The sequence below is a fragment of the Misgurnus anguillicaudatus genome, chromosome 10, assembly GCF_027580225.2.
Source record: "Misgurnus anguillicaudatus chromosome 10, ASM2758022v2, whole genome shotgun sequence".
Classification (NCBI taxonomy): domain Eukaryota; kingdom Metazoa; phylum Chordata; class Actinopteri; order Cypriniformes; family Cobitidae; genus Misgurnus; species Misgurnus anguillicaudatus.
The window spans coordinates 18619472-18645401 of NC_073346.2; the positions used below are offsets into that span (position 1 = coordinate 18619472).

The 25930-nt window shown below is 41.2% G+C and overlaps 1 protein-coding gene and 4 long non-coding RNA genes across 5 annotated transcripts in view; all 5 read right to left on the minus strand.

The window, feature by feature from the left end:
* The window catches only part of LOC141367377 (cell adhesion molecule CEACAM6-like), a 43329-nt gene extending 24315 nt beyond the window's left edge, over positions 1–19014 (minus strand). The window contains exons 1-3 of the mRNA XM_073872718.1: positions 18496–19014; positions 17533–17808; positions 17173–17427 (exon numbers count right to left, since the gene is read on the minus strand). Of these exons, the coding sequence (XP_073728819.1) occupies positions 17173–17427; positions 17533–17808; positions 18496–18583 (619 nt within the window). The 5' untranslated portion in view covers positions 18584–19014. The remainder of the gene's footprint in view (positions 1–17172; positions 17428–17532; positions 17809–18495) is intronic.
* Positions 34–3377, minus strand: LOC141367230 (uncharacterized). The gene is made up of 4 exons (XR_012371501.1): positions 3172–3377; positions 2393–2604; positions 1854–2304; positions 34–1338 (listed from the first exon to the last, which is right to left on the minus strand). It is a non-coding gene; the product is annotated as an uncharacterized lncRNA (long non-coding RNA).
* LOC141367231 (uncharacterized) lies at positions 3800–7145 on the minus strand. The gene is made up of 4 exons (XR_012371502.1): positions 6939–7145; positions 6160–6371; positions 5621–6071; positions 3800–5105 (listed from the first exon to the last, which is right to left on the minus strand). It is a non-coding gene; the product is annotated as an uncharacterized lncRNA (long non-coding RNA).
* LOC141367232 (uncharacterized) lies at positions 7566–10910 on the minus strand. The gene is made up of 4 exons (XR_012371503.1): positions 10705–10910; positions 9926–10137; positions 9387–9837; positions 7566–8870 (listed from the first exon to the last, which is right to left on the minus strand). It is a non-coding gene; the product is annotated as an uncharacterized lncRNA (long non-coding RNA).
* LOC141367233 (uncharacterized) lies at positions 11333–15641 on the minus strand. Its single transcript, XR_012371504.1, has 4 exons — positions 14472–15641; positions 13693–13904; positions 13154–13604; positions 11333–12637 (listed from the first exon to the last, which is right to left on the minus strand). It is a non-coding gene; the product is annotated as an uncharacterized lncRNA (long non-coding RNA).
* Positions 19015–25930: the final 6916 nt, after the last annotated feature.

Sequence of the window (25930 nt, forward strand, 5' to 3'; positions counted from 1 at the left end):
GCATACAGGACAGAGACTCCAACACACTTTAAATACCTTTACAACTTTTATTTTTCACCCAGAATGTGTTTCATTTAAAAAGCAATGCATGAAAACACAAGTAAACAAGATCTGTTTAGTTTAAAGCTCTCTCACCACAACAAGGTACAGATCTACGAGCGAGAACACGAGACAAGACGAGAGACAAACATTTACTACCATTTGCAAACATTAATTAAACATGGAGCTGACATACATAAATCACAAGGACACGCACACATAAATAACATTAATAATAACCAAAAACACTTAACAGTTAAAAACACAAACTTGTACTTAAGATAAAAATAAACAATTGGTTTGTACAGGCAAAAGCCCAATAAAGAACAGGATTATCCAAAGACTCAGGTCACCAATCAACAAATAAAGGCTCAAGCCATTCCTGTCTCTTAAATTTTTTTGTGTGTTTTCTTTGGCAAACTTTTGTTAAACATGAAACAGACAAAGACATACAAACATCACAAAGTCATGAAGCTGACAAAGACAAACAACACGCATGACAAAAACACAGATTATCTGAACATGAACAACCATTAAAGGGTATGTAAACTGATTAAGGTTAAAATTAATGAGGTTAGATTGGCCTTGACATTGAACATAGGCCAGAACATGTTTGTATAAATAAAGATACTATAAAGTGCACTAAAACAGCAACATAAATAATAATAAAAAACAAACACAAGAATATTCTTAAGTTAAACTGCAAAGTGCATTTTGTTTACTTTTGAACTATATAAATCAATAGATTGTACTTGCTGAAGCACTTTAAAACAACAAACAAGCCTCTTTCTCTCTCCTACAGATGGCACAGGAGAAGTGGCATCACACAGGTAAGTTATTTACACAGTTCTCCTCTTTTCCAACTCGTACAGCACATTGTTAAACCCAGAGGTGGTGGATTTCCTAGTGGATGGACAGTAGGAAAATATCTTCTGGGTGCTTACAGACACTTTTTCCTTGAAAGGTGTGTACCTCTTCCAATGTCCAACACAATTAGGCACGTGGCAAGCCCCACTGCAAAGACTTGTTAGGCATGAATCCCTTGACTGTTGGGGCTGGAGGTACAAAGCTCCGGGCTGCACGATGGCCCATGAAACAGGATGGAGGGAGCCTGTGGCTGTGCGGGGAGAACCAGCAGTATGGGTGCTGTCGACATAGGGGGTGATCATAGGTGGGCGCAGCAGGCTTTGGCTGGAGGTGGGTGGACGCAGCAGGCCTTGGCCGAGTGGAGGAGGATGATGCCATGGGCTGAACGGGCCGGTTCACAGCAGGCACAGGCTATGGCTCTTCAAAAATAATCTGGAAATATAAAATAAACATGTAATGAGTATTGTAAGGAGTATTGTAATTTCCTAAATAAAGATAGCTCCTCCCCAAAGAGCACAGCATGAGATCACCATGAAGGCTCGGGAAAACAACTCTCTACGATTCACAGTTGACTTCCCACCGAGACCATTTGGTTTTCAGAGATCACACTTTTAGGATGTCATACATTTGTATTCTCATTCTCTCAAAGCAAACTGTACATGAAATGCCACATGCACAAAGAATCTGAAACTGATCTTATTTGTTTTCACTCAATGCAAGTGGTTAATGGTCTCACTCACTCACTACAATGTTAAAGTTTAAGCAAACTTCATTCAATGTTGATAGACACCTCCCATCTTAGGCATAAATGTTTGTCGTTGGTTTCCACCATTTGGGCCTACGGATGGATGGGTGATATATCCCCCCCCCCCCCACAGTATTGTTATGATGTGTGCGATTTGCTTTCCACAGCCAACAGGTGAAACAAAGTGCTTATGACAACTTACCTCCGCTTCTCACCACGCCCATCCAGCCTCATGATGAACATGCTGGTACTGGACCTGAGGCCGGTCTGGTGTTGTGAGGGATGTTGGCAGCACAGGAGCTTCCGGGAACGGTGCATCCGACAGCACTTTCGGGTGAGGCATCCCCTTCGGCAGTACCGTCGCCCCGTAGTATTTTTCTCCTCCCTGGCAGTGAAAGATGAGATGGACTTGGTATTTAAGTTGGGCAGTGAAATGGCAAGACCGCCAAGGATGGGGACTTCTCGAACTCTGCAATCCTCTTATACTGTCCCTTCAAAGAAGCGGTGACCTGGCTGAGGTGAGCTGATTGGCTGGTGCTCGGTTCTTCAGGAGGAGGAGGTAGAGGAGGCGACTGTCCTTGGTCCCCTGTGCCGCCTGAGCGTACGTCATGCAGCCAAACTTGCTCTTCTGAGCTGCTCTGAATCCATTGTCACTGAAAATGATATTATGAAATGTTGTGTTGGTGTGTTAGATGTTTAATTATCTATTTCATCATAGGTTTCAACTGCTATTGAACTCACCGACCACAGTTGTTATCCACATACACACCCTTTGGATCAGGAGTGTTGGCACGGCAAAAGCGGGCGACCAGACCTCTGGCTATGCGTACGCAATACCTCTCGGACCCGGACAGCACCACTGTGGTCAAGAACTGACCCCACTCATTCAGCACGATGGTGACGTACTGCACGGTGCCCTCCCTGGCCGTTGTTGTAGATCCTACCTTGAGAATCTATAAAAACAAAGCAGAACATTCATTGTGTGGTGTTTATCAACAATCAGTCTGTTCCATATGATCACATTGATCATTAACATCTTTACACTTCTAAAGCATATTTACACATCGAATTTTAACTCCACACTATTGTAACAGCATCTCTATGGTCTTAAGACGTGAGCTAGAGTGTCTGATGACGTTTTTGAAGTATTTCCAGGGAATTTCAGGTCATTTCATCGGCGATTGGTAGCTCGTTAATTCATTTCCAATGCATTCGGTTAATATATAGTATATATTATTTAATATAAGCATATTTAAGCTCTACATTTCGAGTCCACACATTAGTAGTACATTTGTCAAGGTCTCAACATGTAAAATGAATAGTCTGGTCGCATTTAAAACGCATTTCAGAGATCAAACCTAGCTATTTTGATGTAAACAAGTGGTGCTAGCCTAGTCAATCGGTGGTCTCAGTACGGCGCTAATGAGATATTATCATGTAAAACCTTAAATATCAGGCAAATTATTAAAAAATATAACGCGTTTCATTTATAACTTAGCACATAATTATAACAAACGTACCTGCGAGTAAACAAACACAGTCCATCGGTCCTCAATGACAACGAATCCAAATGTGAATATTTACTAGTCCTGAATAAATTAGATGACGTTTTCCGATCCTCGCTCAATGATTGGTCCGTTGAGCGCCGAGCTCTGCTCAGCATTGCTCAACCATTGGCTGATCGCTGCTCAGCTCTGCTCAGCTCTGCTCAACCATTGGACGGCTGCCGATCGCTTAGGTACTTGGAGGGGAACTTGCTGGAATACCGGCTCATGACCCCTGCAAGTACATATTGCTCAACCCTGGGATCGATCGAAAGTGATCAAAGCGGATGGCGCCAACGCTGGTTAACGTACTTAAGTGTTATTTACAGAAATTGTAAATTTACAGGCCTAGTTGATTAAAATCCACTAATCTGTTGAATGTGTTGTTTATTATTTTCATAGTTTGAGTTGATGTAACTGATGAGATTCATACAGTCAAGTGAAAAAGTTTTATTTTTTTGGACTGAATTAAGAAAGGTTGTAATGTATCAGTGCACTCTCTTTGTCTGGAAGACTTCTACTTGCTTTGATGTGTTTTATTTTACACTATCCCACCCCTTCTGAAACCCAAGCATACAGGACAGAGACTCCAACACACTTTAAATACCTTTACAACTTTTATTTTTCACCCAGAATGTGTTTCATTTAAAAAGCAATGCATGAAAACACAAGTAAACAAGATCTGTTTAGTTTAAAGCTCTCTCACCACAACAAGGTACAGATCTACGAGCGAGAACACGAGACAAGACGAGAGACAAACATTTACTACCATTTGCAAACATTAATTAAACATGGAGCTGACATACATAAATCACAAGGACACGCACACATAAATAACATTAATAATAACCAAAAACACTTAACAGTTAAAAACACAAACTTGTACTTAAGATAAAAATAAACAATTGGTTTGTACAGGCAAAAGCCCAATAAAGAACAGGATTATCCAAAGACTCAGGTCACCAATCAACAAATAAAGGCTCAAGCCATTCCTGTCTCTTAAATTTTTTTTGTGTGTTTTCTTTGGCAAACTTTTGTTAAACATGAAACAGACAAAGACATACAAACATCACAAAGTCATGAAGCTGACAAAGACAAACAACACGCATGACAAAAACACAGATTATCTGAACATGAACAACCATTAAAGGGTATGTAAACTGATTAAGGTTAAAATTAATGAGGTTAGATTGGCCTTGACATTGAACATAGGCCAGAACATGTTTGTATAAATAAAGATACTATAAAGTGCACTAAAACAGCAACATAAATAATAATAAAAAACAAACACAAGAATATTCTTAAGTTAAACTGCAAAGTGCATTTTGTTTACTTTTGAACTATATAAATCAATAGATTGTACTTGCTGAAGCACTTTAAAACAACAAACAAGCCTCTTTCTCTCTCCTACAGATGGCACAGGAGAAGTGGCATCACACAGGTAAGTTATTTACACAGTTCTCCTCTTTTCCAACTCGTACAGCACATTGTTAAACCCAGAGGTGGTGGATTTCCTAGTGGATGGACAGTAGGAAAATATCTTCTGGGTGCTTACAGACACTTTTTCCTTGAAAGGTGTGTACCTCTTCCAATGTCCAACACAATTAGGCACGTGGCAAGCCCCACTGCAAAGACTTGTTAGGCATGAATCCCTTGACTGTTGGGGCTGGAGGTACAAAGCTCCGGGCTGCACGATGGCCCATGAAACAGGATGGAGGGAGCCTGTGGCTGTGCGGGGAGAACCAGCAGTATGGGTGCTGTCGACATAGGGGGTGATCATAGGTGGGCGCAGCAGGCTTTGGCTGGAGGTGGGTGGACGCAGCAGGCCTTGGCCGAGTGGAGGAGGATGATGCCATGGGCTGAACGGGCCGGTTCACAGCAGGCACAGGCTATGGCTCTTCAAAAATAATCTGGAAATATAAAATAAACATGTAATGAGTATTGTAAGGAGTATTGTAATTTCCTAAATAAAGATAGCTCCTCCCCAAAGAGCACAGCATGAGATCACCATGAAGGCTCGGGAAAACAACTCTCTACGATTCACAGTTGACTTCCCACCGAGACCATTTGGTTTTCAGAGATCACACTTTTAGGATGTCATACATTTGTATTCTCATTCTCTCAAAGCAAACTGTACATGAAATGCCACATGCACAAAGAATCTGAAACTGATCTTATTTGTTTTCACTCAATGCAAGTGGTTAATGGTCTCACTCACTCACTACAATGTTAAAGTTTAAGCAAACTTCATTCAATGTTGATAGACACCTCCCATCTTAGGCATAAATGTTTGTCGTTGGTTTCCACCATTTGGGCCTACGGATGGATGGGTGATATATCCCCCCCCCCCCCACAGTATTGTTATGATGTGTGCGATTTGCTTTCCACAGCCAACAGGTGAAACAAAGTGCTTATGACAACTTACCTCCGCTTCTCACCACGCCCATCCAGCCTCATGATGAACATGCTGGTACTGGACCTGAGGCCGGTCTGGTGTTGTGAGGGATGTTGGCAGCACAGGAGCTTCCGGGAACGGTGCATCCGACAGCACTTTCGGGTGAGGCATCCCCTTCGGCAGTACCGTCGCCCCGTAGTATTTTTCTCCTCCCTGGCAGTGAAAGATGAGATGGACTTGGTATTTAAGTTGGGCAGTGAAATGGCAAGACCGCCAAGGATGGGGACTTCTCGAACTCTGCAATCCTCTTATACTGTCCCTTCAAAGAAGCGGTGACCTGGCTGAGGTGAGCTGATTGGCTGGTGCTCGGTTCTTCAGGAGGAGGAGGTAGAGGAGGCGACTGTCCTTGGTCCCCTGTGCCGCCTGAGCGTACGTCATGCAGCCAAACTTGCTCTTCTGAGCTGCTCTGAATCCATTGTCACTGAAAATGATATTATGAAATGTTGTGTTGGTGTGTTAGATGTTTAATTATCTATTTCATCATAGGTTTCAACTGCTATTGAACTCACCGACCACAGTTGTTATCCACATACACACCCTTTGGATCAGGAGTGTTGGCACGGCAAAAGCGGGCGACCAGACCTCTGGCTATGCGTACGCAATACCTCTCGGACCCGGACAGCACCACTGTGGTCAAGAACTGACCCCACTCATTCAGCACGATGGTGACGTACTGCACGGTGCCCTCCCTGGCCGTTGTTGTAGATCCTACCTTGAGAATCTATAAAAACAAAGCAGAACATTCATTGTGTGGTGTTTATCAACAATCAGTCTGTTCCATATGATCACATTGATCATTAACATCTTTACACTTCTAAAGCATATTTACACATCGAATTTTAACTCCACACTATTGTAACAGCATCTCTATGGTCTTAAGACGTGAGCTAGAGTGTCTGATGACGTTTTTGAAGTATTTCCAGGGAATTTCAGGTCATTTCATCGGCGATTGGTAGCTCGTTAATTCATTTCCAATGCATTCGGTTAATATATAGTATATATTATTTAATATAAGCATATTTAAGCTCTACATTTCGAGTCCACACATTAGTAGTACATTTGTCAAGGTCTCAACATGTAAAATGAATAGTCTGGTCGCATTTAAAACGCATTTCAGAGATCAAACCTAGCTATTTTGATGTAAACAAGTGGTGCTAGCCTAGTCAATCGGTGGTCTCAGTACGGCGCTAATGAGATATTATCATGTAAAACCTTAAATATCAGGCAAATTATTAAAAAATATAACGCGTTTCATTTATAACTTAGCACATAATTATAACAAACGTACCTGCGAGTAAACAAACACAGTCCATCGGTCCTCAATGACAACGAATCCAAATGTGAATATTTACTAGTCCTGAATAAATTAGATGACGTTTTCCGATCCTCGCTCAATGATTGGTCCGTTGAGCGCCGAGCTCTGCTCAGCATTGCTCAACCATTGGCTGATCGCTGCTCAGCTCTGCTCAGCTCTGCTCAACCATTGGACGGCTGCCGATCGCTTAGGTACTTGGAGGGGAACTTGCTGGAATACGGCTCATGACCCCTGCAAGTACATATTGCTCAACCCTGGGATCGATCGAAAGTGATCAAAGCGGATGGCGCCAACGCTGGTTAACGTACTTAAGTGTTATTTACAGAAATTGTAAATTTACAGGCCTAGTTGATTAAAATCCACTAATCTGTTGAATGTGTTGTTTATTATTTTCATAGTTTGAGTTGATGTAACTGATGAGATTCATACAGTCAAGTGAAAAAGTTTTATTTTTTTGGACTGAATTAAGAAAGGTTGTAATGTATCAGTGCACTCTCTTTGTCTGGAAGACTTCTACTTGCTTTGATGTGTTTTATTTTACACTATCCCACCCCTTCTGAAACCCAAGCATACAGGACAGAGACTCCAACACACTTTAAATACCTTTACAACTTTTATTTTTCACCCAGAATGTGTTTCATTTAAAAAGCAATGCATGAAAACACAAGTAAACAAGATCTGTTTAGTTTAAAGCTCTCTCACCACAACAAGGTACAGATCTACGAGCGAGAACACGAGACAAGACGAGAGACAAACATTTACTACCATTTGCAAACATTAATTAAACATGGAGCTGACATACATAAATCACAAGGACACGCACACATAAATAACATTAATAATAACCAAAAACACTTAACAGTTAAAAACACAAACTTGTACTTAAGATAAAAATAAACAATTGGTTTGTACAGGCAAAAGCCCAATAAAGAACAGGATTATCCAAAGACTCAGGTCACCAATCAACAAATAAAGGCTCAAGCCATTCCTGTCTCTTAAATTTTTTTGTGTGTTTTCTTTGGCAAACTTTTGTTAAACATGAAACAGACAAAGACATACAAACATCACAAAGTCATGAAGCTGACAAAGACAAACAACACGCATGACAAAAACACAGATTATCTGAACATGAACAACCATTAAAGGGTATGTAAACTGATTAAGGTTAAAATTAATGAGGTTAGATTGGCCTTGACATTGAACATAGGCCAGAACATGTTTGTATAAATAAAGATACTATAAAGTGCACTAAAACAGCAACATAAATAATAATAAAAAACAAACACAAGAATATTCTTAAGTTAAACTGCAAAGTGCATTTTGTTTACTTTTGAACTATATAAATCAATAGATTGTACTTGCTGAAGCACTTTAAAACAACAAACAAGCCTCTTTCTCTCTCCTACAGATGGCACAGGAGAAGTGGCATCACACAGGTAAGTTATTTACACAGTTCTCCTCTTTTCCAACTCGTACAGCACATTGTTAAACCCAGAGGTGGTGGATTTCCTAGTGGATGGACAGTAGGAAAATATCTTCTGGGTGCTTACAGACACTTTTTCCTTGAAAGGTGTGTACCTCTTCCAATGTCCAACACAATTAGGCACGTGGCAAGCCCCACTGCAAAGACTTGTTAGGCATGAATCCCTTGACTGTTGGGGCTGGAGGTACAAAGCTCCGGGCTGCACGATGGCCCATGAAACAGGATGGAGGGAGCCTGTGGCTGTGCGGGGAGAACCAGCAGTATGGGTGCTGTCGACATAGGGGGTGATCATAGGTGGGCGCAGCAGGCTTTGGCTGGAGGTGGGTGGACGCAGCAGGCCTTGGCCGAGTGGAGGAGGATGATGCCATGGGCTGAACGGGCCGGTTCACAGCAGGCACAGGCTATGGCTCTTCAAAAATAATCTGGAAATATAAAATAAACATGTAATGAGTATTGTAAGGAGTATTGTAATTTCCTAAATAAAGATAGCTCCTCCCCAAAGAGCACAGCATGAGATCACCATGAAGGCTCGGGAAAACAACTCTCTACGATTCACAGTTGACTTCCCACCGAGACCATTTGGTTTTCAGAGATCACACTTTTAGGATGTCATACATTTGTATTCTCATTCTCTCAAAGCAAACTGTACATGAAATGCCACATGCACAAAGAATCTGAAACTGATCTTATTTGTTTTCACTCAATGCAAGTGGTTAATGGTCTCACTCACTCACTACAATGTTAAAGTTTAAGCAAACTTCATTCAATGTTGATAGACACCTCCCATCTTAGGCATAAATGTTTGTCGTTGGTTTCCACCATTTGGGCCTACGGATGGATGGGTGATATATCCCCCCCCCCCCCCACAGTATTGTTATGATGTGTGCGATTTGCTTTCCACAGCCAACAGGTGAAACAAAGTGCTTATGACAACTTACCTCCGCTTCTCACCACGCCCATCCAGCCTCATGATGAACATGCTGGTACTGGACCTGAGGCCGGTCTGGTGTTGTGAGGGATGTTGGCAGCACAGGAGCTTCCGGGAACGGTGCATCCGACAGCACTTTCGGGTGAGGCATCCCCTTCGGCAGTACCGTCGCCCCGTAGTATTTTTCTCCTCCCTGGCAGTGAAAGATGAGATGGACTTGGTATTTAAGTTGGGCAGTGAAATGGCAAGACCGCCAAGGATGGGGACTTCTCGAACTCTGCAATCCTCTTATACTGTCCCTTCAAAGAAGCGGTGACCTGGCTGAGGTGAGCTGATTGGCTGGTGCTCGGTTCTTCAGGAGGAGGAGGTAGAGGAGGCGACTGTCCTTGGTCCCCTGTGCCGCCTGAGCGTACGTCATGCAGCCAAACTTGCTCTTCTGAGCTGCTCTGAATCCATTGTCACTGAAAATGATATTATGAAATGTTGTGTTGGTGTGTTAGATGTTTAATTATCTATTTCATCATAGGTTTCAACTGCTATTGAACTCACCGACCACAGTTGTTATCCACATACACACCCTTTGGATCAGGAGTGTTGGCACGGCAAAAGCGGGCGACCAGACCTCTGGCTATGCGTACGCAATACCTCTCGGACCCGGACAGCACCACTGTGGTCAAGAACTGACCCCACTCATTCAGCACGATGGTGACGTACTGCACGGTGCCCTCCCTGGCCGTTGTTGTAGATCCTACCTTGAGAATCTATAAAAACAAAGCAGAACATTCATTGTGTGGTGTTTATCAACAATCAGTCTGTTCCATATGATCACATTGATCATTAACATCTTTACACTTCTAAAGCATATTTACACATCGAATTTTAACTCCACACTATTGTAACAGCATCTCTATGGTCTTAAGACGTGAGCTAGAGTGTCTGATGACGTTTTTGAAGTATTTCCAGGGAATTTCAGGTCATTTCATCGGCGATTGGTAGCTCGTTAATTCATTTCCAATGCATTCGGTTAATATATAGTATATATTATTTAATATAAGCATATTTAAGCTCTACATTTCGAGTCCACACATTAGTAGTACATTTGTCAAGGTCTCAACATGTAAAATGAATAGTCTGGTCGCATTTAAAACGCATTTCAGAGATCAAACCTAGCTATTTTGATGTAAACAAGTGGTGCTAGCCTAGTCAATCGGTGGTCTCAGTACGGCGCTAATGAGATATTATCATGTAAAACCTTAAATATCAGGCAAATTATTAAAAAATATAACGCGTTTCATTTATAACTTAGCACATAATTATAACAAACGTACCTGCGAGTAAACAAACACAGTCCATCGGTCCTCAATGACAACGAATCCAAATGTGAATATTTACTAGTCCTGAATAAATTAGATGACGTTTTCCGATCCTCGCTCAATGATTGGTCCGTTGAGCGCCGAGCTCTGCTCAGCATTGCTCAACCATTGGCTGATCGCTGCTCAGCTCTGCTCAGCTCTGCTCAACCATTGGACGGCTGCCGATCGCTTAGGTACTTGGAGGGGAACTTGCTGGAATACCGGCTCATGACCCCTGCAAGTACATATTGCTCAACCCTGGGATCGATCGAAAGTGATCAAAGCGGATGGCGCCAACGCTGGTTAACGTACTTAAGTGTTATTTACAGAAATTGTAAATTTACAGGCCTAGTTGATTAAAATCCACTAATCTGTTGAATGTGTTGTTTATTATTTTCATAGTTTGAGTTGATGTAACTGATGAGATTCATACAGTCAAGTGAAAAAGTTTTATTTTTTTGGACTGAATTAAGAAAGGTTGTAATGTATCAGTGCACTCTCTTTGTCTGGAAGACTTCTACTTGCTTTGATGTGTTTTATTTTACACTATCCCACCCCTTCTGAAACCCAAGCATACAGGACAGAGACTCCAACACACTTTAAATACCTTTACAACTTTTATTTTTCACCCAGAATGTGTTTCATTTAAAAAGCAATGCATGAAAACACAAGTAAACAAGATCTGTTTAGTTTAAAGCTCTCTCACCACAACAAGGTACAGATCTACGAGCGAGAACACGAGACAAGACGAGAGACAAACATTTACTACCATTTGCAAACATTAATTAAACATGGAGCTGACATACATAAATCACAAGGACACGCACACATAAATAACATTAATAATAACCAAAAACACTTAACAGTTAAAAACACAAACTTGTACTTAAGATAAAAATAAACAATTGGTTTGTACAGGCAAAAGCCCAATAAAGAACAGGATTATCCAAAGACTCAGGTCACCAATCAACAAATAAAGGCTCAAGCCATTCCTGTCTCTTAAATTTTTTTGTGTGTTTTCTTTGGCAAACTTTTGTTAAACATGAAACAGACAAAGACATACAAACATCACAAAGTCATGAAGCTGACAAAGACAAACAACACGCATGACAAAAACACAGATTATCTGAACATGAACAACCATTAAAGGGTATGTAAACTGATTAAGGTTAAAATTAATGAGGTTAGATTGGCCTTGACATTGAACATAGGCCAGAACATGTTTGTATAAATAAAGATACTATAAAGTGCACTAAAACAGCAACATAAATAACAATAAAAAACAAACACAAGAATATTCTTAAGTTAAACTGCAAAGTGCATTTTGTTTACTTTTGAACTATATAAATCAATAGATTGTACTTGCTGAAGCACTTTAAAACAACAAACAAGCCTCTTTCTCTCTCCTACAGATGGCACAGGAGAAGTGGCATCACACAGGTAAGTTATTTACACAGTTCTCCTCTTTTCCAACTCGTACAGCACATTGTTAAACCCAGAGGTGGTGGATTTCCTAGTGGATGGACAGTAGGAAAATATCTTCTGGGTGCTTACAGACACTTTTTCCTTGAAAGGTGTGTACCTCTTCCAATGTCCAACACAATTAGGCACGTGGCAAGCCCCACTGCAAAGACTTGTTAGGCATGAATCCCTTGACTGTTGGGGCTGGAGGTACAAAGCTCCGGGCTGCACGATGGCCCATGAAACAGGATGGAGGGAGCCTGTGGCTGTGCGGGGAGAACCAGCAGTATGGGTGCTGTCGACATAGGGGGTGATCATAGGTGGGCGCAGCAGGCTTTGGCTGGAGGTGGGTGGACGCAGCAGGCCTTGGCCGAGTGGAGGAGGATGATGCCATGGGCTGAACGGGCCGGTTCACAGCAGGCACAGGCTATGGCTCTTCAAAAATAATCTGGAAATATAAAATAAACATGTAATGAGTATTGTAAGGAGTATTGTAATTTCCTAAATAAAGATAGCTCCTCCCCAAAGAGCACAGCATGAGATCACCATGAAGGCTCGGGAAAACAACTCTCTACGATTCACAGTTGACTTCCCACCGAGACCATTTGGTTTTCAGAGATCACACTTTTAGGATGTCATACATTTGTATTCTCATTCTCTCAAAGCAAACTGTACATGAAATGCCACATGCACAAAGAATCTGAAACTGATCTTATTTGTTTTCACTCAATGCAAGTGGTTAATGGTCTCACTCACTCACTACAATGTTAAAGTTTAAGCAAACTTCATTCAATGTTGATAGACACCTCCCATCTTAGGCATAAATGTTTGTCGTTGGTTTCCACCATTTGGGCCTACGGATGGATGGGTGATATATCCCCCCCCCCCCCCACAGTATTGTTATGATGTGTGCGATTTGCTTTCCACAGCCAACAGGTGAAACAAAGTGCTTATGACAACTTACCTCCGCTTCTCACCACGCCCATCCAGCCTCATGATGAACATGCTGGTACTGGACCTGAGGCCGGTCTGGTGTTGTGAGGGATGTTGGCAGCACAGGAGCTTCCGGGAACGGTGCATCCGACAGCACTTTCGGGTGAGGCATCCCCTTCGGCAGTACCGTCGCCCCGTAGTATTTTTCTCCTCCCTGGCAGTGAAAGATGAGATGGACTTGGTATTTAAGTTGGGCAGTGAAATGGCAAGACCGCCAAGGATGGGGACTTCTCGAACTCTGCAATCCTCTTATACTGTCCCTTCAAAGAAGCGGTGACCTGGCTGAGGTGAGCTGATTGGCTGGTGCTCGGTTCTTCAGGAGGAGGAGGTAGAGGAGGCGACTGTCCTTGGTCCCCTGTGCCGCCTGAGCGTACGTCATGCAGCCAAACTTGCTCTTCTGAGCTGCTCTGAATCCATTGTCACTGAAAATGATATTATGAAATGTTGTGTTGGTGTGTTAGATGTTTAATTATCTATTTCATCATAGGTTTCAACTGCTATTGAACTCACCGACCACAGTTGTTATCCACATACACACCCTTTGGATCAGGAGTGTTGGCACGGCAAAAGCGGGCGACCAGACCTCTGGCTATGCGTACGCAATACCTCTCGGACCCGGACAGCACCACTGTGGTCAAGAACTGACCCCACTCATTCAGCACGATGGTGACGTACTGCACGGTGCCCTCCCTGGCCGTTGTTGTAGATCCTACCTTGAGAATCTATAAAAACAAAGCAGAACATTCATTGTGTGGTGTTTATCAACAATCAGTCTGTTCCATATGATCACATTGATCATTAACATCTTTACACTTCTAAAGCATATTTACACATCGAATTTTAACTCCACACTATTGTAACAGCATCTCTATGGTCTTAAGACGTGAGCTAGAGTGTCTGATGACGTTTTTGAAGTATTTCCAGGGAATTTCAGGTCATTTCATCGGCGATTGGTAGCTCGTTAATTCATTTCCAATGCATTCGGTTAATATATAGTATATATTATTTAATATAAGCATATTTAAGCTCTACATTTCGAGTCCACACATTAGTAGTACATTTGTCAAGGTCTCAACATGTAAAATGAATAGTCTGGTCGCATTTAAAACGCATTTCAGAGATCAAACCTAGCTATTTTGATGTAAACAAGTGGTGCTAGCCTAGTCAATCGGTGGTCTCAGTACGGCGCTAATGAGATATTATCATGTAAAACCTTAAATATCAGGCAAATTATTAAAAAATATAACGCGTTTCATTTATAACTTAGCACATAATTATAACAAACGTACCTGCGAGTAAACAAACACAGTCCATCGGTCCTCAATGACAACGAATCCAAATGTGAATATTTACTAGTCCTGAATAAATTAGATGACGTTTTCCGATCCTCGCTCAATGATTGGTCCGTTGAGCGCCGAGCTCTGCTCAGCATTGCTCAACCATTGGCTGATCGCTGCTCAGCTCTGCTCAGCTCTGCTCAACCATTGGACGGCTGCCGATCGCTTAGGTACTTGGAGGGGAACTTGCTGGAATACCAGGTTGCTGCTGGTAGAGGTGTTAGTGAGACCAGCAGGGGGTGCTCACCCTGTGGTCTGTGTGGATCCTAACACCCCTGTATAGTGACGGGGACACTATACTGTCACAAAAGCACTGTCCTTCAGATGAGATGTTAAACTGAGGTCCTGACTCTCTGTGGTCATTAAAAATCCCAGGATGTCCTTCGAAAAGAGTAGGGGTGTGCCCCAGCATCCTGGCCAAACTTGCCCATTGGCCTACTAATCATCCCTCATACTAATTGGCTATATCACTCCATCTCCTCACCACTAATAAGCTGGTGTGTGGTGTGTGGTGGGCGTTCTGGCGCAATATGGCTGCCGTCGCATCATCCAGGTGGATGCTGCACATTGGTGGTGGTTGAGGAGATTCCCCATTCATATGTAAAGCGCTTTGAGCACTGAGAAAAGCGCTATATAAATGTAACTAATTATTAATTATTAATTATTTATTATTATAGTAAATACAGCCTATCAAAATAAAAGCCAAGGTTTTAGAACGGTCATAATATGCAGCAGTAGAGTAATGTTAGAAGAAAATTAATACATAGGTTAATATAAACCTGGACCGAAAGAAATATGTTTGCAACAGTTTATTACAGTGATTTAATATCGTGCCTATCCACGTACACATCACCAGTCACGTTTAATGAGCGCGCTGTTTGGTTCAATACAGTACTAAGAACTTATTATGTGTGCAGAGTTGTTACTGTTAGCGCTATACTTATCATTAAATTAATATTTAATGTGGTTTCCACCGTAATGGACCAAACTGTTCCCCCTTTCTACCAGCAGGTGGCAGTATTTAAACGACTGACTGTATTTTGTCTTTGGTAACTGTTTTAAATCAAGATTACTGAGACAGATGTATTTATGGTTGTTCATTTCATTTTATTTGCAACCTAGTTCTGCTGCACATGCAATGTCTTTGAAATGTCTGTGCTATATATGTTGAATAAATGTTTAAGATTTGTATGGATTATCTTCACTTGCATGACACAATGGGGGTGTAGTATACACACTGGAATGTGTAAAAAGAAGAAAGATTCACACAGTATATAGCACACTGGTAAATCATTGTTTTTGCCAGATGGCCTACATTAGGACATTTCTGATGTTAGTTTGATCTGAGCTGCTAAGAAGCTGATAGGAGTGTTAGAATCAGGTTAAAACAGAACGGCATGCAGGTTTAACTCTGGGCTGGGGTGAATGACGATGATGATAACATTTACTGTAAAGCCCTAAGGTAAGAAAATTTTACAAGGTCCTCAAAAGAAAGTCCAAAAACATAATTGCATTACTAAAAACAGCTGTCCACACGAGTACAGCAGCAATAATTGCAACATCATGCTTATTGACTTGGATGAATATTTGCCCATTCCTCTGTACAGAACTCAATATTGGTGGGTTTCCTCACGAGCTGCTTGTTTCCTCATCCTTCCCCAACATTTCAATCATTTTAAGGTCAGAACTTTTGACTTGGCCTTTCCAAAACATTCACTTTATTCTTCTCTAAGGTAGGTGGGTAGTTTTATTTTGTCACAATATAGCAGGTTATATAGTAGTTGGTTGGGTACTGCTGTCTAGCCTGATCTAATTCCAGGTTACATTTTGCTTTCTCAAAATGTCCATGTTATTGTACAGAATTGTGTAGCAGAAACAGAGACTTTTAAAGCATTTAGATTATTCAATATTATTTCTGTAAATACAGTAACATATAAGTATCAGCACTGTATCCACATCTCAACTTAAACAGGTTACATGTGATACCAAATAAAGACATTAGAATAAAACATTAAAACATTAGAATAGATTTTATGTGTTTGTTGTGTAACTACACACGTTTCTTTATTCCTAAAGAAATTACTAAGTGCAACTTATCTTAATGTAAATGAACCATAGACATATGGCCAATATTCTTAAAGTCAAATTTGAGATTTACAAATACAATTGATTCAACATTTTGTATCAATATTGGAGCCTCATAATATTCAAAGCTTAAATATTCTTTGGGGCGGTTTGAAATAAAATAACTTAAATTAATTATTATATTTTATCAGAAAACACAGCTAAAAGGTTGAATTAAAAATAAAATTAATATAGGGGGCTCCAGGTCAGTTTTAAATATTCAGGGTGGGTTTATTTTTACAGTCAATGTTTTCATATATCGTAGAGGTCTCAGCAATTTTATTGCCCGGCCCAGAATCTGTGGATTTACAAAAAAACACATATGATCTCACACATACACTTACTAACAAAATTTGTGATACTATATTACAAATTATACAGTTTGTCTCTAAATTATTCACGTTGTCTTTGTTTTATAAAGTAGAAAATCAAACCAAAAATGCCTTCAACTGCCACTAAAACTCCAATTACAATACCAACTATTGCTTGACATTACAGTTTTTTATAAAAGCAAAGATATTCCTCTTACCTTTAACTACTAATAGATGTCTTTGAGAGACATTTATCTCTGTGACATCATTGTGGGCTGTGCAGATGTAATCTCCACTGTGTGTGATGTCACTATTATTAATGGTAAATGTGTTTGTGGTTACACCGGTGTCTGATCCATTAAACCTCCAGGTGAATGAAGCAGAAGGTACAGAAATGGCAGAGCAAGACAGTGACACAGGACTGCCTAAATCTACTTCATTAGGACCGTTAATAAAAACATCTTCTGGTCCATCTATAACACAGACAAGAGACTCATTGTTAGATGTGTAAACAGAGCATTAAAGAATTGAGATATTTCATCAAATTCAAATACAAATCTTGATGTTTAACTGCTCACAGTTGATGATAAGTCTGAGGTTTGCAGTATCAGAGCTGAAAGGGTTTCTTAATGTACATTGATATTCTCCACTGTCTGATCTGATCACTGGACTGATCAACACTGATCTGTTATCAGATGAGAAGTTGATTCTGTTGCTGGGTGTCAGTGGATTATTATCTTTCATCCATTCCACAGAAGTGATGTAACCGCTTCCTTCACAGGTTATGTTAGCACTTGATTCTTCCTCTATTAATGATTCTTGTGGACCGATGAGTGCTGTGTCAGATACTCTTTCTGTTTGGATGAAAGAGAAAATACAAAACACTGTTTGTTTGTTTGTTTGTTTCTAAATAAAGCAAAAGATCCTGTATGTTTATGTGGTTTGCATATGTTTTCGGGTTTCTACAAATATTGGTAAATAACAAACAGATACAATACACTCCAAAATGCTGCATTGTTTCACCTTGTGTTTGGGTTAAATGTGGACGAACATATTGGATCTGTTGGATTCAAAATAATTAAAAAGTTTTAAAAATTAAAACCCATCAAATAATGCAAAAATACAATGCATTCATCCTGTAGTTTATGCTGGGAATTTGTGGACATTCTGCATATTTCTAAATTAAACATAAACTCACTGAAGTAAACTCTACACCAGAGACAACAAACATTTAGCACACTAGTTTTGTCCATCTGTTCATTTAGCTTTTACTATAGTAACTGACATTCATTCACAAATTAAATATAAGTCAATATAACATAAGCTTGACCTTCTGTTTGCCAAACATTCAACTGAGTGTCATTGCAATTTGCACAAATTATTCAGAATCCTTAAATCTTGTTAATAATAACCAAATATTTATGCTTCTTAAGAAATCTTCACTTTGTTTTTATTTTTAAAAGTATTTTTTCATTACCCCTACCACTATCAATATATGTTTTATTAAGTATATGCTCAAATAATAGTTTTACCAGACTCACCATACACTTTGAGTGAAGTTTGTCCTATATAGTTTTGGAAATCACTTGTTGATACAGTCAGCCTGTATGTCCCAGAATCATTCAGCATCAGGTTCTTGAGCTCCAGAGCAGCTGTGTTGTGGTCCAGATTAACTCTGCCAACATATTCTGGAGATATTGAAGTTCCAGCAGCGTTTGAGAGAATAATAGTATTCACTCCAAAAGCCCATGTAATTGAAATAATCTGTGAAGAAGTGAATGGTGGGTTTTCAGGGACGAGCACTACGCTTTTTCCTGTTGCCCCATTAAACTCAGGAAACTGCAGATTTTCACCTAAACATCCTGTTTCCAAAATAGAAAAATGTTGAAACTATTTTTTAAAGATTATGAGCAACAGACTTTATTGAAAGTCTGTTGATTACGTGTAGTAATCGACAGACTTATATGGTTATATTTGAAGCAGTTAACTACAGCTTGACTATTTATTAACAAACATTAAAGTGTTTTAAAGGCTTACCAATGCATAACATCAATAATATCCCATACAAACCAGTAGGAAACATCATGGCTGAGCTGTCAGTTGTTAGAAGTCAGAAATAATCTATAGCTGTACATCCAGGATTCAATGAATGTTAATGTAATAAAACCCATGTAATAAAATAAAGATTGAGATTTGTGCCACCCAGAAAATAAGGTCACTTGTGTAAACCTCTCATAAAGTCGTTTCAATCATTTACTTTATTGAAATCACTTCCCTAATGCTTCAGTCTTGCTTAAAGGAAAGTTTATCAAAAAAATAAAAATTCTCTCATCGTTTACTCATTCTCATGTTGTTACAAACCTGTATACATTTATTTGTTCTGATGAACAGGAAACTAGATTGTTTGTAATCAAACCGTTTATGAACCTCATTCACTTCGATAGTATTATTTTTCTTACTTTGAAAGTGAATGGGGCTAATTTGTAACTACAAAACTGGATAACAATAGACTGTTTCAACAATAACAACATAAACAAGCGCCTGTCGCGTTTAAATGTAAGTTTTTAAACGTAGTTTATTTATATAACAAGCAAAAAAACAACACACAGATTACCTAGGAAACCAAAACATTTGTTATTTTCAACGAGGCATTTGTTCAAGAGATCAGTTTAGCAAATAGTCAGACCATTAAAAAAACTAAACCGGAAGTAAACCGGTTCGGATCCAGACGTGTATCACGTGCGTCCGATGAAACCGTCTATATACCGTTGTCTCTGTGCAAGCCAATAATATTCAGGGCTTTATAAAATATTAAAAAAAAAAACGTATACAGTATGACCTTAGGATATGTTTATGGTTTGGGGTGTGTTAGTTTTCTTTTGTTCTGTCAGGTATTAGCACCACCCAACTTCAGTCCTCGGGCCCCCCCTCCCAGAACATATCTTATCATATCATGTCTCCATATATAAAACACCTGATTCAGTTCATCAGCTTGTAAGTGTGTTATTTAAGGAAAAGTTTCAAACATTCTGAAAGGAGTCTGATAAGTGGAATCAGGTGTTTTATATAAGGAGACATCTAAAACATTCTGGGGTGGGCCCGGGGACTGGAGTTACAGTTTTTTCCAATTGCTAACACACTAAAATGACATGAACAGCACAACTATTTAAACTGACACACAGAGAGCAACACCTCTTCTCAAGTCTCCAAAAGTCTAAACACATTTTCTGCTTTACACACATTTTGCAATTTACAATGACACTTTTTAAGTGCACTGAACACGATTCTCTGCGCAAGACACAACAATCTGACATAAAGTCACATGTTTGCCTTTTCAAAACACTACCATTCAAAATGACAATACATGAGCTAAATGGCCAATATATGTGCCACCTGCCCAAACACCTGAATGGTTAAATGTTAACACTTCAATCAGGATGTAAGCACTAGAAAAGACCACAGGTACATCATTGGCCACAGAGCCATTATAGATGTTCCTGGCTAACGAGGTGGGAACATCACAATGTGTGCTGCCATCTCCAATATGGATGGTGTCCTCCACCGTCATGCCAACCTTGGACCACAACACAGCCCATATTCTCACATTTCTAGAAAGACTCCACAACATTCTCATACCATCAGAGTGAATGAATGATGTAGACCAAAGAAACCGGTACGTTGCAGTATGGCACAATGTGAGCTTTCATCGTGTAGCTCCAGTCCAAAACTGGTTTGCTGACTACCAAACATTTATCGTGCAATACCTCCCACCATACTTGCCATTTTTGAACCCCGTAGAAGAGTTATATGGAAGGTATATGACCACCAGCCCTTTGTGCGCATGCCTCTTTTGCAGACTATGGAAGAGACATGTGATGAGATTGATGTTGGTGCAATTTAGGGATGGATAAGGCGCTCAAGGTGCTTCTTCCCTCGATGTCTGGCAAGGGAATATATTGCCTGTGATGGGGACGAGGCGTTATGACTTGTTTGGTGAAAAATAAAAAAAATTCAACAGCATGTGTGTGTATCTGCAAATATTTTTGTGCATGTGAACAATCTAATACATATTTTAGTATTATGGCAAAGCATACTAAAGAAAAGTGCACTTTTCATTATGCCCAACTGTGTGTAGTTGGTTAGACAAAAATCTGGTAATATGAATGAAGTGTGTTCCAATTTGTGTCCAAGTTTGATTTTGATAATGTTATATGTAGTTTCGGTTGGAGTGCTTCATTTTGCAGGATATATGTGGTATTTTGCTATTTGGGTGTGTGGTTTTGTAAATTGTGTTAAGTTTTTTGATAAAACCAGACTAGTTTGCAAAATTGTGTGTTAGCAAATGGAAAAAACTGTAAGAACCAATGGCCTACTGCATAGTCACACTGCATAGTGTGTGTGTGTGTGTGTGTGTGTGTGTGTGTGTGTGTGTGTGTGTGTGTGTGTGTGTGTGTGTGTGTGTGTGTGTGTACCGGGTAATTATCACATTGTGGGGACCAATTGTCCCCACAAAGATAGGAATACCAGTGTTTTTGTGACCTCGTGGGGACATTTTGATGTCCCCATGAGGAAACAAGCTTATAAATCAAACAAAATGAAGTTTCTTGAAAATGTAAAGTAGGAGAAGGGTTTAGGGAATGGGGTAGGTAAGGGGAATAGAATATACAGTTTGTATGGTATAAAATGCATTACGTCTATGGAATGTCCCCACAAAACATGGAAACCAGAATGTGTGTGTGTGTGTGTGTGTGTGTGTGTGTGTGTGTGTGTGTGTGTGTGTGTGTGTGTGTGTGTGTGTGTGTGCGTCCGTGCGTGCGTGCGTGCGTGCGTGCGTGGGTGGGGGGCATCAGTGGTGGCCGGTGACTTCTTTTTCGAGGGCACACGATGCGAAGTTCATCACAACATGTTTGTAGCCCGCCATGTGTGTGGCTCGTCATTTCAAAATATGTGCTTGTCGTGTCATGTAAACTTATGTACATCGCATCTAAATACAAGCCTACTGCAGACACCTCAAAGGGGTTTATGATAAAAGAGACGCTTGCGTTTCTCAGATACTTGTTTAATCTCATGTGTAATCAGAGTTTACTGTTAAGTGAGCGTCTTGCGAGAATTTCGTGAACGTCTCTTTTATCATAAAACTTTCAACGCATGTGCAGCAGGCACATATTTTTCAAGATGCATGATTCACATGGTTCACATGATGAAACACATATTTTGAAATGACAAGCAACACATGATAATCCTAACACCGGCCGCCACTTGGCTTGGCGTGTTGAAAGAGTACAGAGCAATCGCCATACCTTGGCATTCAGACAAAAGTTAGAACACACAGAAATCACATATACTTCATCAAGCACGTGCCTGATGAAGACCTGAGGGTCGAAACGTTGCCTTTTAATTAAATAAATGTTTGTATGGAGCAGTATCTTTCAGTGTGCGGACTTCATTTTGTATTAATTCAGACAAAAGTTAACAGGCTATTATGGCGCTCATTAAAAATAATTTGGTATATATTTCGGTGAAAATATCTCAACATTAGTACATTACATTAGTACATGAGTTCTGGGAAACAGTTCCTGGTGGTCCAGTAAAGAGTAACCAGTAAAATGCTCTCTTCATCCTCCCAGACTTTACACAGTGTTCATTTATGTTTTCGACACGTTGAAGATCGAATGAGCCATAATAAAAGAATATAACATCAAATCTTCTGTTTTTCTTTAAGCTCAGAATTAAGTATGCTAATGCAAACTCACACGACATGAACACACCTGGCCTTTTTCTGGATGACTGGTCACTAGCGAGCTAAGTTTTTGATTTAAAAAGAAACAGTGATTCTGCTGAAACCATTTGTACCATGGTTTGTACTGCAGATAATAGAAACCAGCAAGGAGGTAGCCAGAAAAAATATATTTTTAAGTAATGTGTTACTATTAATACGATTTTACAGTATTGGAAATATTTGTCTTTTGGTTTGCACATTATTCAGAGCTTTATAATATGCAGAGCACAGAAACATGTCTGTTATATCAGGGTGAAAGCAGATAAAACAGGAAACTTTAGCATTAGGAGAGAATGAGATGCTGATACCTGATGTCTTTCTTTCATTTGTGAAATATAGATGTCACAAGGTGACGATCTTTTGGGCGGAACCGAAAGTCGGGAAACTTTGGTTCCGCCCGGATGTTTCCGCCCAGACCGGGAAGAGGAAACACCGGACATCCGGTAGCATCGCAAGGGCTGTAATCAGCGAAATAGAGCGCAGCTGTGGGCGTTTAAGGAGAACGCCGGTTGATTGGAGGATTACAGCATACAGAGGAGTATTTTAGGACAGTGTAAACCACAGTTTGTTGCGTTAGTTGTGAGTTGAAGTACGGAGCTGTGCTCGTCCGTTACGTGTTGGCAGTTGGTTGCACTTTCTCTCTTTCCCTCTCATAGTTCTCAGCGGATGTTACCGTAAGCAGAAACCCTGTGGGTAGAAGAAAACAACGGTAAATGTGACACGTTTGGAGTAACCAAGGATTAAGGAAACGAAGCTGGTTGTAACTGTTTACCCAGGAGATCGCCGTGAGTATTGGCTCTAGATTTGATCTGAAACCATAGCTACCAACTTGTGTATTGTTGAACGCTCTAGGAAGAGGAAAGCGGCCCTACCCCCGATCGAGCGTGGTAGGTGAGCCGCAGGAATAAGTGGATTACATCGCCATAGCAGCAGACCTAGAAGCTCCGGCCGTAGTGTCATCGCCCCCATCTGCCCTTAGCGAAGTGGAGGACGCTGGGCGTCGCGTGTGTGCACCTGTAGAGTGGTGGGTGAGTCTATGTCCTTTGAAAACCTTTTCACGTTGAAGTGGTGCTGTGTATTTGCTGTGGGTTGCTGTGCAAGTGCTGTGTGTCTTGTCAGACGTACCCCGCATCATCCCCTCCACTGAGGAAGAGACGGAGAGGCTGACGGCTGTGTGAACATTAACTATTGTATGCTGTGTGCGATTTAAGTGAACAGTGACGGTGTGGGCCGTGGAAGTTGCCCCGTCGGTGTGTTGACAGTTGCAGAGTGCGGCGGTGAAAACCTGGAAGCTGGCAGTGTGTGTGTGTGAGTACAAACACGTACCTGTATATTGCTACTTTACCTGTGTGTTCCATCTGTGGCAGAGTGAAGGGCGAAGGAGTTCCGCCGCCCCGTGGTCTCTACAAAGGGGCGCCCCTGTCTGGTATTCGATCGGCCTACGGGCATTGAGGACAGGGCAGCGCTCGGCCCGGTGAGACGGTGTGACGATTCGCCCCCCCTGCTGACTAGCGGATTCGCCGAGAGGGTTTTTGCCCCCGGCGCCCCCTTAGGAAGATCGTCGCCGTTTGCCTTCTGTGCAGGCCAGTTGTCGTAAGCCGCCCTGAGTATTGTCGACCAAAACACCGTATAGCGAGCTGAGGAAAAGCTGCGCTTACCCAGAGTTGTAAACAGCAGAGAGGTGAGAAGTACCCAAGTTGCACGAACTGTGTTATTGTATCCAAGCTACCTGTAAAGGAAAAGAGAACGAGAGTGAACGTCAGTAAAACGAACTGTGGACAGTCACCCACGCCTGAGCTGTAAACAGCAGAGAGGTGAGAAGTACCCAAGTTGCACTAACTGTGTTATTGTATCCAAGCTGCCTGTAAAGGAAGAGAGAACAAGAGTGAACGTCAGTAGAACGAACTGTGGACAGTCACACACGCCTGAGCTGTAAACAGCAGAGAGGTGAGAAGTACCCAAGTTGCACTAACTGTGTTATTGTATCCAAGCTGCCTGTGAAGGAAGAGAGAACAAGAGTGAACGCCAGTAGAACGAACTGTGGACAGTCACCCACGCCTGAGCTGTAAACAGCAGAGAGGTGAGAAGTACCCAAGTTGCACTAACTGTGTTATTGTATCCAAGCTGCCTGTAAAGGAAGAGAGAACAAGAGTGAACGCCAGTAGAACGAACTGTGGACAGTCACACACGCCTGAGCTGTAAACAGCAGAGAGGTGAGAAGTACCCAAGTTGCACTAACTGTGTTATTGTATCCAAGCTGCCTGTAAAGGAAGAGAGAACAAGAGTGAACGTCAGTAGAACGAACTGTGGGCAGACACACACGCCTGAGCTGTAAACTGCAGAGAGGTGAGAAGTAATTAAGCTGCACTAACTGTGTCATTGTGTCTAAGTGACCTGTGAGGAAAGAGACAAGGCGAGAGCGAAGGTCAGGAGAGTGACCGGTGGAAGGAAGACCATACTTACCACGAGTTACCAGCAAGCCAACAGGCGAAGGCGATCCTAGCCCAGGTTGAACGAGTCTTCGCGTCCCAGTCAAACCCTGTGGAGAGAAACACCCAGTGGAGTGAGCAGAGGAGTATCGGCCCGACGTGGCGCAGGTATCACAGGAGAGAGAGAGAGATACAACCCCAAAATTCATACTGCTTGTCTTTTGCCTCCAGGAGAGAAGAGGAGGGCGCCACGGATAGTGGGATTGGCAGGAGCCTGTGTTCCCCCGTCCCCTCCCCCCTACACTTGGGTCACCAGTCCCTGGAGCCCCCGTCGCTCTTCCCCCTTTCTGCCCCTCTCCCGTGCTGTGGCCTGTCTGGAAGGCAGAGAGGAGTTAGTTTTAATTGCCCCTTTCCCCATTTCCCCCAGTTATTTTAAATATTTAAATAAAGTTTGTTTTAATACTTACCTGCTCTCGTGTTGTTTGGTCATTGGGTGTGGCTTTGGGGACCTCCTCGAGGTGGAAATTGAGAAGGGGCGTGGCTTTAGGTTTAGCAGCCAGCCCCTTGCCGTGACATATTCATATGATATATCATGATATTCATCAAAACGATCTTCTGTAAATACAGTACAAGTCAGAAAGTGCAGTAAGCAGTAAGACTACTGCTAAAATAATAACATAACTAACCAAGAGATAAATTGTTATAAATCACAATACGTAGTAAAATCCTAAAGATCTTTTTATAAATTATAAGGTTTATCACAAGAAT